Source organism: Nicotiana tabacum, chromosome 13 (assembly GCF_000715075.1).
Source record: "Nicotiana tabacum cultivar K326 chromosome 13, ASM71507v2, whole genome shotgun sequence".
Classification (NCBI taxonomy): Eukaryota; Viridiplantae; Streptophyta; class Magnoliopsida; order Solanales; family Solanaceae; genus Nicotiana; species Nicotiana tabacum.
Window position 1 is genome coordinate 131,592,701 of NC_134092.1, and position 14,832 is coordinate 131,607,532.

The following is a 14,832-nucleotide window of genomic DNA, read 5'->3' on the forward strand; positions in this document are numbered from 1 at the left end:
ACGAATCTGACCTTAGTTTCCTTCGAATCAGGCCCCAACTCTTCGAATCTTAAATCGAAGGTTGGCCTGAAAACCTGATCTAAACCAATCAGCACCTAGTTAACACCATAGCTTCCCCTAGTCATCCTGAGTATGGATCTGTTGTTTGTTTGGCTCGAATCAGTTCCGAGCTTCTCGAATCTTCTTTTGAAGATTCGGACCAAACAAGAACAAGCTCAGATTTGTTTTAAGCTAACACCAAATGACCCCTAGGCTACCCTCACCCTTGTGTCATGTTTGGTTCTTCTCGAATCTGACCAGAAATGGTTAAATCCCAAATCGAATTTTTAAGAACCCTAAAAATACCAAACTTTCGGATTTTTGTTCAGATTAAGTAAAGATTGAGGTTCAATCGACCTTAGTCGAAGTATTTTCAGTGGAAAATACTTCGACTAAGGTCTGTTTGATTTCAAACAAAAATCCAAATCCAAGTTGAGTTCGAGTCGGATTAAAATTGAAGATTCAAAGGTATTTTTTCTATTATTTTGTGTATTCTACATGTATTGTTGTTTGTCTTAATAGCTTGTTAATTTTTCATGATTTTATTTGATTAATTCTGTCACCTTTGTCTCATGCCCGTCTATATGGTCAAATATGAAACTGTTTCAGTTGGTTGTGATTGTTCATAATGTAAGTAATCGACTCGATTAAGTTCGTCGATTAGTTATATTATGAATTCTCACTTATGATAATGCTAATAAAAACAGTCTGCTTCTATTGTTTTAGACCAATTATGGACAATTGTTGTAGATAATCAGTTTAAATTAATACTCGTCAGTTAAATCACCTTTGTTTACATTTATATGAATCTGTCCAAATAAGTGTTGTATATATGTTATTGTCTGAACATTAAAGTTTCAGGGCATTGTCAGTATTGACAATGATCCTGTGTGTGTTTGATTTTGGTTCAATGTTAAATCCAGTCTGAATTGTTATGATAATTTCAGTAATATGTTGTTATGATGTTAATTCTGAAGTCAATGTAATATTGCTGTAATGTCCAGTTTGAATTCAAGTTTACAAAAGTTGGTCAAGTACAATTGTGTTATTTGGTTTAGGAATTGGTTGTTAGCTGCTAAACAAGCTTAATTCAGATAAATTGGACAGTAATTACAGTAGGTCAGGAGTATTTCTGGGAATGAAACAGTAAAAACAGGGTGTTAGTGCTAGTGTATTATAATGTAATGTTAGTGGCTATAGTTTAAGATAATAATGGGGAACAAGGGATAATGGGGCTGCTGAAAATCAGGTTAGGATCATATATAGTATTAAAAAGAAGTTTTAATGGAACTTTTTGATTTTAAAAGAAGAAGGGGGTCCAAGAAGCACTTAAAAAGATAAAGACCAGCTCTGTATAAATACAGGAAGCTGGACAGCTTAAAAGGGGGCAGACCTTAGAGATTTTATCAGATTTTAAGAGAAGAAAAAAGAGAGTTTTTCAGAGAATAGGGGTAGTTTTCAGAAGAAGAGAGATTGAGAGATAGAGCTTAAAACAGATTCTTGGAGGAGGAAAAATCTGAAAAGGCAGATTTTGAGAGAAAAACAGAAATCTGAGAAGAAAGAAAAATAGTAAAGGAAACAGAAAATAGAACACTCACATACACACTCACACACAGATACAGCAGCAGAAACAGAAAAATCAGAAAAAATGGGAATTTGAAACTGAAAAGAAACTGAAATCTGAAATGTTGTTCTTTTGTTGAATCTGTTCAACTTTACGTGATTCCACTGTTCAGTTAAAATCTGAAGTGTCTTTTAAAATACTGTATTGTGCATCTGGTTTCCTCGGGTCGTATTATCGCTCAAATCTGTGGAAATACTGCTATTCTGTTGAATTTGTTACTGCTGCTACTGCTGAAATTTACTCCTCCTACCTTCATTTTCAGGTACATGTCTTTTAAATTTTATGTTGGAAAGAGATTCAACATGACAAATAAATAGAGTTTGAATTGTAATACTGTCATCTACTCATTTGAGTTCTTTAGTTGAAAATTTCAGCTTTAGTTTCATGTTGGTTAACCAGTAGTGAGTTCGACTCGATGGCTACAAGTTAATTGTCTTATTTTGAAAATTCATATAAAACTTTGTAATAATGTTATCCATGTCAAATTTCATTAGTTTAGATATCTATGAGTTGTGTAAATAGGAAGCATGGCAGAAAGTTGGCTTTTATTTACACTTTATGGTATTGTTAGATAGGTATAGCATAATATGGCATTATCAAAGAAAATATGCTATTAGTTTATTTTGTTAGTTAATTAGTTATTGTTTAAAGTTAGATGATGATTGGATGCAATTCTCTATCTTTTGGCATAACATTGGTTGTGTTCATAATTTATAGTTGAAAGATGCGTTAGTATAATCCGTATGTTCAAAAATGTCAAATATAGTAAGTAATATTGTATGCAATATCATTTTATTAAGTCAACAAGACTTGTTCTCTTTCTTAATATAAAGGGCTTAGGAACTTATACAATGTGAAAATTAATAGTTAGTAATAATTCACATAGATTGAGAATCAAATTGGTTTGATTATATCTATATCTATCCTAACTCAATCATAGGCATAATTAATTAAATTAATTTCGTCTATTAAGATTAAAACGAGTATATGAGAATAAGTTGAGATGTATATGCACAAATTGCAACACTTTAAATCAATGGTAATTAGAAATAGAATTTGCATTAAGTAAATAATGAAAATTCTTGGAAAATATTTCCTTCCTTTATGAATCATTCATTTTCAGTTTCATATGCAATTTATTCTTCGGCATATATATATATATGTCATATTTGTTTTAAAGATAGTATTAATCATATTTTTATTCTGTCCTTTGAATCTCAATAATTGGAATGAATATAATTTATATTCAGAAATTATAATCAATGGGCGACATTCCATAAATTGTAAACTCTTTTTTTTAAGAATTAAGGGGTATTTTAAATGAAGAATTCTCATAATATAATAAACAATTTGTGGAAAAATCCCTGATATCATTATAAATATTTTGCGCAATTAGGGATACGTTCGCGTACCCTGATTATATTTTTAAAAGCAAAAATTCGGATTATGCGTACGCGCAATTTCGAACGAATATTTAGTAAAAGGATTTTTCCAAAGGCGTTAAATCAATTTCATAAAAACCCGAGATGTACGGTTCACTATTCAAAAAAAAACAAATATTCTTGATTCGACATAATTTCGAAAAATGATTGTTTAATAAATATATTACCAAAAGTTATTGTGTACACGTACACGTGACACAATTCCGCATTTTTAAAATTTATAACACGAATATACGTACGCGTAATTCGATTCAAAGAAGGGTCCTCAATCACAGTAAGTAAAAGCGGTAGAAAAATCATGTAACAAAAAGTATTTAATAAAAATCAAGATAATTAAGCCAATAATAAAAACAGTTAAGCGACCGTGCTAGAACCACGGAATTCGAAAATGCCTAACACCTTCTTCCGGATTAACAGAATTCCTTACTCAGGATTTCTGGTTCGCAGAATAATAAACAGAGTCATATTCTCCTCGATTCAGGGATTAAAATTGGTGACTTGGGACGCCTTAAAATTCCCAGGTGGCGACTCTTAAATGATTAAATAAATCCCGTTTCGACTGTCCTTTAATTGGAGAAAACTCCCCACGCGCCCCGCGGGCGCGGTGAAAAGGAGGTGCGACAATAACTCGTGAGCATGTAAATAAATTAGAATTCTTTTTCTTTCATTATAGAGACAAACGAAATAGAAAACATAGTCACTATAGGTCGATCCTTTTAAAACAAAAGTGAGGCATGCCTTGCCAAACAAAAATGCAAATTGCGGGGCCCTCAATAATTGGTCATAATAAAATACTTAAAATTTGGGATGGGCCGTTTAGCGAATTTTACGGCCTTCCTCAAAGATAATAACGCGTTAGACTTTTAGGCGCGATTTTTAATTAAATTACATTCTTCAATTCGGGTGCGCATTTATGCGACCCAAATCCAAATCTCAACGAAATCGGAATGTATTAACAACCACGAGTGCATTGATTGCGACGTGGTTCGAGATGCATTTTCATGACGTTGCAATTCCATAAAAAAAATAATAAATAATAATAAAAGCGGTTTAAACCTAATAAAAGCACACAAGTTATAACATGTATTAAAATCAGATATTTAGCCATTATAACAATTTAAGCGACCGTGCTAGAACCACGGGATCCGTGGGTGCCTAACTCCTTCCCTCGGGTCAACAGAATTCCTTACTTAGAATTTCTGGTTCGCAGACTTCATTTGGAAAGTCGAAAATTTCCTCGATTTGGGATTCAAGATAAATCGGTGACTTGGGACACCAAAAGCCAAATCTTTCCCAAGTGGCGACTCTGAATTAAATAAATAATCTCATTTCGAATATTGTCACTTAAATTGGAAAAACTCCCTCACGCATTTATCCTTTGGGGTAGGCGCGCAAAAAGGAGGTGTGACAATTACTTAAATTTTATTGTATTGTATCGTTTAAATCTGTCGTTACCTAACAATAAAAAGCGATACTTTATAAAACGACAGATTTGGTGTGGTAGCATCGTTTCCTTATTCTTTCTCTCATCTTGCCTTTTTTTGTTATTAAACAATCCTAATTTATCATTTAGCCTACCTTTTTATTTAATAATATTACCTCGTCCCTTACCTTTTCTTTATAATATTGCAAGTTTATTCTTCATATTGTTAGTGCATGACATCATGAAACAACGGAAAATAATATAATCTAACAAAATATTGTATACATCAAAACGATACAATACAACACAATATACAATATTATACGATACATTATGAAACGATACATAACAAGCATCCAAACAAGCTGTTAGTGGACAGAGTTATTTGATACATATACTGATAAGAGAAAACATATATCCTATGAAATTAATTGAAATGCACGCTAGCTGGCTCGACTTCATTATTCTAAAAAAAAAGGGAACTACAACAACAGCAACACCAATAATGATAATTAATTAAAAAATAATGGTGATTTAGAAAGTACCTTTTTGAAAAAATGTTCCGCAGAACAAGGGGTTAATTAGTGCATGTCTTGCGTCAATATATTGACACATCAATCTTTTTACCGAATTTAATGCAACTAAATTTATTCTGATTAGATACGCACGTCATTCAATTATTCAGGCTTTTTATGTCTTGGCAGCTTTAGATTATTCCCTTATTAAAAAGATAGCAATCTTTATATCATGATTTTTTAAAAAAAAAAAAGAGAGTTGGAAAGGTTAAAATAATGAAGAGATAACAAAGTTGTTTTCATGATTTGACACCATTGCACATAGATCATTCAAGCAAATGCGTACTGGAAAATAGTAGGAAATATGGAAGACAAATATATACTTTAATAACAATGAAGAAAATAAACTTCAAGACTAGCTAGTATGATTAATCCAAGCTAATAGAGCAACAAAACAAACCTTCTGCATTAACCATCAATACAAAAAAAAAAAAATACTAAAATAGTAATCTCTATTCTAAGAACCTAAAAAATATACTAGAAGCCATATATAAATATAGAAAATCCATTATAATTTCAAACAAACGGTGCAAACTCATATTTCTAAAAGTACTATAAGTTTAGAGATAAAAAATATAAAGATCGAACGCCCTCTTAGGTGTTTATCCTGATTTTATTATCATATTTGGTTTTTCTATCTTTTGAAAGAAAGGGCAATATATTTATCATAATTGGTCTCACATATTTGGCTAGTTCCTTTGTTGGGAGGAAAATGTTTGAACTTCTATAAATTGAGGATCCTTCCTTCTCATCAGTAGCATTCACAATGTAGCTATAAGGGGGTTTGAGAGGCTTGTTTCGGGGGAGAATTTCGAGACAAGTGTTAGTCTATCACTCGTGTTTGCTTCTTCGTGAGGTTGTTCCCTCAATATTTTGTACTCTCTTTTATATAGTGGATTACTATCTCCGCTTGCGGACGTAAGTCAATTGGTCGAACCACATTAAATGTTTGTGTCACTTTTAGTATATTTCTCTTTTGTTGTCAAATTTATCGTAGTTTCAAGTTTGCTTTACTTGTTTCCACATGACACCTGATTATTTCGATCCTAATAATTTCATGCTCTCCATTACACAACTTCATCCACCAATGACTCACAAAACCGCCTACTCATAATCACGATAATAAATAGACGACGAGAAAGGAAATTTAACACCTAGATTTTTTAAAACATATAAGTCATTATAGACAGGGGCGGAGGTAGAGTGTGGGATACAGGATCAGCCGAATCTAGTAATTTTTGTTCATACCATGTATTTGTCTTAAGAAATTTATTGAAATGTACAACTTATTAATTTAGAACTCAGTAACTTAAAATGATTGCAATTCCGAACCCATAAATTTCAAATCCTGGCTCCGCCTCTGATTGTAGAACTACTGGCCTACTGCTAATGAATTTAACAACTGGGATTTTAAGTTCAACAGCAGCTTTTGAAGCCCATGGTTGGAGAAAATCATAATAAAATCAATAAATCAGGGTTTAGGGTTTTCAAGATTAGGGTAAAATCAGGACTAGCCAAATCAAAAGCTTCTTCAAGAATGTTCATGAGATGGGGTAGGAGACCATTTGTGGTGTGGTGACAAGGAGGAAGAATATATTGGTAAAGTTTTGAGATGAAGTTCCAAAAATTGAATTGATTGTGAAAATTCTGGGTTTTTTTCTTAATGGAGTTTAGGGTTACTGGTGTAAAACATAAGTAAAGTTGCATGGATTCTAAGATAAAAATTTATTCGCATCGATTGTTTATACCAAGCCAATGAATATAAGACATGCTATACACCTTTTAGCATTTAATCATGGTTAACTGATATGCATTTTCTACTTTTATTTGTTAATTATTAAGATTAATTATTTAATTAGGTGTAAACACTCGGTGTGAACAAGTATTTACCGTGGATGACGCGGTTAATAATTATTGCATGTCTTGCGTCAATATATGTATATGTATAATCGATACTTTCGTTTATACGGTGACAAAGTGTATACAGAATGACAATTAACCATACAAATATTAGGACAGTAAGTGAATATGAACAAGTTACTGTGTGGGGAATGTGGGACTTTCCCACATCGGTGGTCTAAAGCTATTTTATGGGCTTTTTAAGTTCTTGTCCATTTATCATGTTTACTTAAGAATACACACTATTAAGTGTGTTAAATATTTGGGTCGGGCCGGTTATTAAATTAATATTTTTATATTTTTTATTTCTATAACAGAAAATGAGTTTTATATTCAAATAAACAGGCACATCTGTTAATGAAATAAAGTGACTTTTGGGCAAAAGACCTAACTTTTGCTCTATAATTCAGAAAAATCTGCAAATATCAAATAGTGGCTTGTTATACGGGCAGTAACTTCTTTGAGAAAAGTCGTTCTCACGCCTCAAACCTTCTCAATCTCGTTTTTTCAATTACTGCTTTTCTAACAGTTACTTCGGCTTGAACACGGAATAAGCTCCACAAAATAGAGATTAAATTATTATTTACAAGGAAAAAGTAAACAAAATAGGAGATTTAATGAATAATATATATTAAGTATTATATGACATATCGAGTAATTTTTTCAACAAAAAGAAAATGACGCATATGTGCTAGCTAGTGAAACTATAAAATTCATACCAATGTCAAATCTATCTCCATGGCTCTACCTTGCGGGCATAGCCGCGAAGTGCTTCAAGCTTGCTAAATACAAACATGTGCGCAAGCTGGCCCGAACCACACCATAATTAGAAGAACGGCAATGGGTCAAATATACCCCTGTACTTTCGAAAATGGTCTAAGAATACCCCTCGTTATACTATTGGGTTATCTATACCCCTGTTGTCATACTTTGGAACAAAAATACCCCTATTTTGGGTGGAGTGCCACGTGACAGCACCAGATTAAAACGACCTTTTTTTTTTACCCGACCCGATTTTCACCCAAAGTAGAAAAATTCCTCAATCTATGTCCTAACTTTAAATTTTAAAATATTTTTATTTATACTTCTCGTTTATTTTTAATGATAAGTTTGTATAATACACAAATTTTTAATCTGAAGATTCAAATTTCAAAAGTTTACAAGTGTTATAATATTCTTAACCTTATGTTTTAAAGTATTATTTTTCTAAATTCAATGTCGAATCAAAATTTACCAAGTAAATCGAAATAACCCGTTGATTAATGAATTAAAAAAAAGTGAGAAATTAGAATTTAGTCGTAGAAATGATAAAACACTAAGATGATTTTGTTTCTATACTTAACTCTCAGTAAGCAAATATTAAGGAAATTTTTTACCTTAGGTGAAAATTGGGTCGGGTGGTGGGTTTTTCTAAAACAGATCGGGTAAAAAAAGAAATCAGTCGTTTTAATGTTGTCCTACCACGTGGCACTCCATCCACAATAAGGATATTTTTGTTTCAAAGTATGACAACAGGGGTATAAATAATCCAATAGTATAACAAGGGGTATTCTTAGACCATTTTCGAAAGTATATGGGTATATTTGGCCCTTTGTCGTTAAAAGAAATATTGAATAATACTACCCCTGTATCAATTCATGTGTATGTCACATTCCATAAATCATTCATGAGCAGGCAACTAAATGTATAAATCCTTAACATATGATGACAATGTTATTACACAGAACAAACCACTTCAAACATCCATCCAAAAATGCTCATGTTGGCAAACAGATATTCATCCCTATTACGACAAGGCAAAACACAGTGTTATACTACTACATCAACATTTGTTGCAATCTGTTCAATTGTAACTTCCAAAACATTTCAGTCGAAGTTCACGATCTGATTAAATCTACTTGTTTCGTTATCCAAATACATGTAGACTACTTCTGCTTTAGGTGATGCACGGAAAAAGTTTGAGAACTCGGCGAATATTTCTGATCTTCTGTCAAGAGATATGAGATTTTTGATACATAGGTACGATGGATCAATTAGCACTCTTACCAACACTGGGGACTTGGCTAAGAAAAGCTTGATAAGCTGCATTTCATGTGTCATTCCTGAAAAGATTTTTAGCTTAACTTCCTTGAGGTGATTAAATATCACATCCGAGAAACGTTCGAGTTCAAGCGATTCTACAACACCAGCATCATGTAGATTAAGAACCTAAGAAACATAAAAAGAAGTCAACTCCCAGGTTATTGAGGATCTAAGAACAACAACAACGTCTCAGTGTATTCCCACAAGTAGGGTCTGGAAAGGGTAGGATGTACGCAGCCTTATTCCTACCCGGGAAGGGGCAGACAGACTATTTCCAGAAGACCCTCGACTAAAGAAAAGATGAAGAAGCACTGATAGCAAGTAATAACAATACAAGATATTTAGAAAACTAAATCCAAGATAGCAAAGGATGAGATGAAAGAAGTACTGATCACAAGTAATAACAGTAATTGAGGATCTACAAAGTATGAAGAAACAACAACAACCCAGTATAATCTCACTAGTGGGGTCTGGGAGGGTAGTGTGTACGCAGACCTTACCCCTACCAAAGGTAGTGAGGTGATTAAATGTCACATCCGAGAAACGTTCGAGTTCAAGCGATTCTACAACATCATCATCATGTCGATTAAGAACCTAAGAAACATAAAAAGAAGTCAACTCCCAGATTATTGAGGATCTAAAAAGTATGAAGAAAGAGCCACTAAAAAATAAGAAAGAGAGAAAAGAATCAAAGTACTAAGAACCTCAGTTTCGAATGATTCCAAGTATGGGAAGCTTCTTATCAAGCAAAGATAATATGACAACTCATATGATTCCCTCATAATCATATAAGGCACGTAAAAATGCTTGACACGATTATGATCAAAGGGAAGCCTTGTTGGTGCTTGATCTGCACATGCATAATCAAACTAAGAAAAAGAATATCAAAATTCAAGATGACTCAGCCCAAAAGAAGTTCGATGTGTTAATACGTGCATAACAATGAAATCATAAAGCAACATCTACCTTGTCACCAAAGTACAAGCTGACGTGCTCGAGAGCAAAGCAAGACTCGAAAAATTTTGCAAGATAAAAGTTCTCTGCTTCCACAGAAGAACCTTGATATAAGTGCAGAGATGCTTTTGTCAGAAGAGGGACATTCTTTAGACAGAGAGAACTTATACTGCCTGTGAAATCAAAGGATTTCAGCATGGGGGCATTAATCTCAATTATGTTTAAAATTTCTGAGACTTGCAACACCAACCGCTCAAGCAACGGGCAATGATTTATTAAACTTTCGAGCAACTCAAAAGAAATTGTGACCCTACACAATTCCAGGCTAACTAAACTTGAAAATCCTTTAAAGGCTGATGGAGGATGTATTGAGCAATCATGAAGAGTCAAATGCCTAAGCTGCGAACATTCAAAAAGTGAAGAAGGCATTTTGTATATCTTTTGCCATGGAAAGTGAAGAACAAGATGTTGAATGTCATTCCTCGAGAGGAAATATATGAAGTTGTCAATCGTAGGACATCTTTTCGAATCAACAACGTCGAGCTTGAACTTATTAATGGGTCCTTCATGAAGGGTCAAAATTTGATATATAATCTTTGTAAATTTAACTGTAGGGGATAGTTTATCCTTTTTTGTTTTCCAAAGAGATTCATCAAGCTTCAACTTTGTAAGTCTACACCAGTGATACCTCCATTTTTTTGATAAGATGCTTGTTCTCACAGCATCTTTACAAGGCAAACGCATCAGAATGACATCGATTACATTATCAGGAAGGTTGCTAATGACGTCAGGACCTAAACTTCGACGATTCTTTCTTCCTTTAGGAGGCATCATATAAGAATAATCACCAAGAACCTATAGAAAATAAGCAATAATACAAAGTAAGGAATCTCCAAACTATTCACATTGTCAAACCAACAAAAGAAATAAAGGTGCATTCGAGTTGAATTCAGTCAACTATCTCCTCTAGTATCAATGTATACGGATATTCCAATGTGACACCTTAGGCGAATCCCACATCGACAAAACATGGGAGAGATGTTGGTATATAAATAGACAGACATTAGACTCTAGGTGACGCATTTTAAACCCATGAGGGCCTAGACCTAAAGCGGATAATATCACTATCGGGCTGGGCTGTTACATCTTATTTGCCTTGAGATACCCATATCAGGCTAACAGAGTGGCTATTAGAATTTCTAACACCTCTACTGGATATTTAACATAGCTTAATATCCATTAATTGCATTCTCACGACAAGAAGAAGAACAACAACAACAACCCAGTATAATCCCACAAGTAGGGTCTGGGGAGGGTAATATGTACGCAGACCTTAACCTTACCCCAAGGGGCACGGAGGCTGTTTTCAGGAGACACTCGGCTCAAGAAAGCGACAAGATACGATATATTAGTACTATCAATAGACTCATAATAAAATAACATAAAATAACATAAAATAAAGCCCTGCAGGAAGTACGAAAAAGACGGAAGATATAATAATATCCGGCAGATAAAGCCCTGTATCCTAAGACTAAATCATAACTGGCTAGTCTCACTTTAGTGAGCTGTTGAAATGCTCACAACCTTCTCTAACCTACAACCTTAATGATCGACGCCACAATTCCCTGTCAAGAAGAACCTTCTATCAATAATTCAAAAATACATTTTTGGGTTCAAAAGGAAAAATGCAAAGAACAGAAATAAATGTCAAAGCATAAAAACCAGAATAATTTCCAAGATTTGGTCTTTTTTTTCTAAATTAAGCTGAAGAACCTATAATTGCAATAAACACCAATTAAAAAGAGGTATTTACATTTTAAGCAATTATTTAGAGCCCGGGGGGGGGGGGGGGTTGTACATTTTGAAGCGTACCAAGACGTAGGAATACCGATAATGTCAAATCTTCAACTGTTCTGGACACTTCAATTTGACCTTTCAACTCTTTAGGGTTCATCGCCAATTCAAAGAGAAAGAGGATTTATTTAAAGGGCAAAGGTACAAATTGGCCCTGAACTTTGCAAATGGTTCAAATTTGTCCTCCATTAATGGTTATTGTCAGATCTACCCTTGTCGTTATAAAGAAATTATATGTTAAATTTGCTGGAACTCCATCACCAATCCTTCTTGATCACCCACCACTCGCCGGAGCTCCACATCGACCTCCAAATACTAAGGGTTTGTTTGGAAAGTCACATGGTAATTGGAATTGAGTATAATTATTAGGGTAATAATTATACAATTTAATAATTATATAGTATTGTAATTACAATGACCTATTTGATTGTCATGATGTAATGACAGTCTAATTACAGATGTACTGTATGGTTGCATAAATATAATCATACAGTTAGATTAAATTTTAAATATAAAATTAATTATTAAAAATAAAAATTAAAAGTTAAGATTTAATAAATATATGCTTTTATAAACAATATAAATTTGACATTAAGATATATATTGTTTCTTGAAAATATATTAATTACTAATTATATATTTGTAACTAATATTGTAGAAGTACTTGATATATATTTTTTAAATTAATAATATTTTTCTTTAATTAATTATAAAAACTAAAAGTACATATTTTTTCTTGGACTGCTTGCTTGATAAAATTATTATAGTAATATTTATAAATATAATACCATAACACTACTCAAATATTTTAGGAAAAAGTAATCTATCAACCTTAACTGAAAAATGAATGGCTTACATTTGAATTAATAAGTGAATACTTTTAAAGAAAATAAAATAAAAGTGGAAATATAACATAAAATTCAAAATTCAGAAAAAATTAACATAATACTCTTTTGTAAAATTACAATATAATCTAAAATAATTTTCAATGTAGTTTAAGTAAATATAATTCAAAAGTAAAGGAAAACATAATTTTATAACCTCATTCAACAATGAGATTCTATTTTAATCACATCAATCACTATATGCTAAGTTTATTAATGATGCATTACTTCTAATACTAGGAGGAGTGGTTTCAAAACTAAAATTACAGCACAACTATGCTAAATGAAGAAAATAATAATAAAATAAAAAATACGAGCAACTACATGGAATCACAAAAAATAAAGGTTAAAAAATGAGAATATTATTTAAATATTAAAAAGTAATCTATCATTATACCACAGTTAAGTTTGCACGTAACCTCATCCAATAATAAAGTTCAACTTTAATGATATCACTCATTATAAGTCAAGTTTATGAATGACTTATTCTTTCTAAGATTACGGGGTATACCTTTTTAGAAAAATTAGAATAATAACATGGCTAAATGTAATAAAAAAAATAAAAAAATATGAGAAATTATATAGAAACACGTGAGGTTCGAAAATGAGAATAAGGAAATAAAAAAAATATTGTAAAACTAATACTTAAAAAAGAATTTAAAAACTTAAGAAAATTAAAAAGAAAAAAATAGAAATAAAAGTCAAATCATAAAGAAAAGAAAAGATATTCAAAAAATAACCTTGTAATTACACCATGTAATTGTAATTACCAACAATTGTCAGCTCCCCCTTGAGAATTGTATAGTATAATTACACCCTCTCAATTACACTCAATTACATGCTAACCAGGTACTCCCTCCGGTCCAAAATAAGTGATTTTATGGCCTTTTTCTTGTGGTCCAAAATAAGTGATTTTTCCAGATTTCAAGAATGAATTAATTATTTTTTTCCTACATTGTCCTTAGAGTAAATAGTATTGGAATATGTGTTAGGAGTGTTTATGTGAGATAGTAAAGGTTAATATGGTCAATTCTATTGCTAATTAATGCTAAAAGATGGATTTCTTAATCTGTGTAAAAACATTCAAAAAATCACTTATTTTGGACCGGAGGGAGTAGTTACTTAGTCAGACAAACATGTCAAAACTGTGTAATTACACCCAAATCCAATTTCATGGTGACTTTCTAAACAGGCTCTAAGTGGGCATTTGGACATAAGAATGGTAAAATTCCGAAAAAGGTAAATAAAAAAAAATCAAGTAAAAATGATATTTAAAAATTAGAGTCGTTTTTTGAACATGAATATAATCTTAGGTTGTTTTTGAATTTTTGTAAGTGATGTGAATGAAAATTTTAAAAAACAACTTTTTGGAGTTTTTAAAATTTTCGAAAAAATCTAAAATTCATTTTCAAGTGAAAATTAAAACTTTTATGGTCAAACACTAATTTCGGAAAAAAAGTTAAAAAACAATTTGATGGCTAAGCGGCTCTAAAACACTCACGTACCTAAGGTCAATTTTGGATTATTTAGTAGAGTTCAAGGCAATTTTGACCCTTTATTAGTAGAAAAATATCTTCTCTTACACCAAACACAACAACCGTAACATTACGGGAGAAATTCAAAAATAGCCAGATTTACAACTGATCGTTTAAAAATATTCCAGTTTTAAAAGTAATCGAAATTTAGCCACTTTTTATGTAAAGATAAATCTGAGCGAAAACACTGTTCAAAACCCGGAAAATACGCCAGTATATTATACTGGAGTTCCAAGCATACTCCAACATACTATACTGGAGTTCCAGAATAAGTATGCTGGAACTCCAACATAATATGATGGAGTTCCAGCATAAGTACACTAGAACTCCAGCATAATATACTGGAGTTCCAACAAGTATAATTGTCCAGTATAATATACTGGAGTTTGGAGCACCGGTGCTCCAGTCTCTAGTATATTATACTGGAGTCAGCAAAATATATCGGTCCAGTATAATATGTTGGAGTTCATACACAGGTGCACCGAACTTCAGTATATTATGCTGGACCGGTCTCTATTGCA

General features: G+C 32.3%; 1 protein-coding gene across 5 annotated transcripts; it reads right to left on the reverse strand.

Moving 5' to 3' along the window:
• Positions 1–8,768: 8,768 nt before the first annotated feature.
• LOC107818726 (F-box/FBD/LRR-repeat protein At1g13570) lies at positions 8,769–12,233 on the reverse strand. Of its 5 annotated transcripts, none has more exons than XM_075228549.1 (5): positions 11,927–12,233; positions 11,623–11,663; positions 10,051–10,893; positions 9,789–9,953; positions 8,769–9,210 (listed from the first exon to the last, which is right to left on the reverse strand). In XM_075228549.1, the coding sequence occupies exons 3-5, from the start codon at positions 10,870–10,872 to the stop codon at positions 8,869–8,871; spliced, it is 1,329 nt and encodes a 442-aa protein (XP_075084650.1). In that variant the 5' UTR covers positions 10,873–10,893; positions 11,623–11,663; positions 11,927–12,233; the 3' UTR covers positions 8,769–8,868. The 5 variants fall into 5 exon arrangements, with proteins under 5 accessions (XP_075084650.1, XP_075084649.1, XP_016500256.2 ...); XM_075228548.1 differs by having other exon boundaries at positions 11,582–11,663; XM_016644770.2 differs by having other exon boundaries at positions 11,911–12,233.
• Between the last annotated feature and the right edge of the window lie 2,599 nt (positions 12,234–14,832).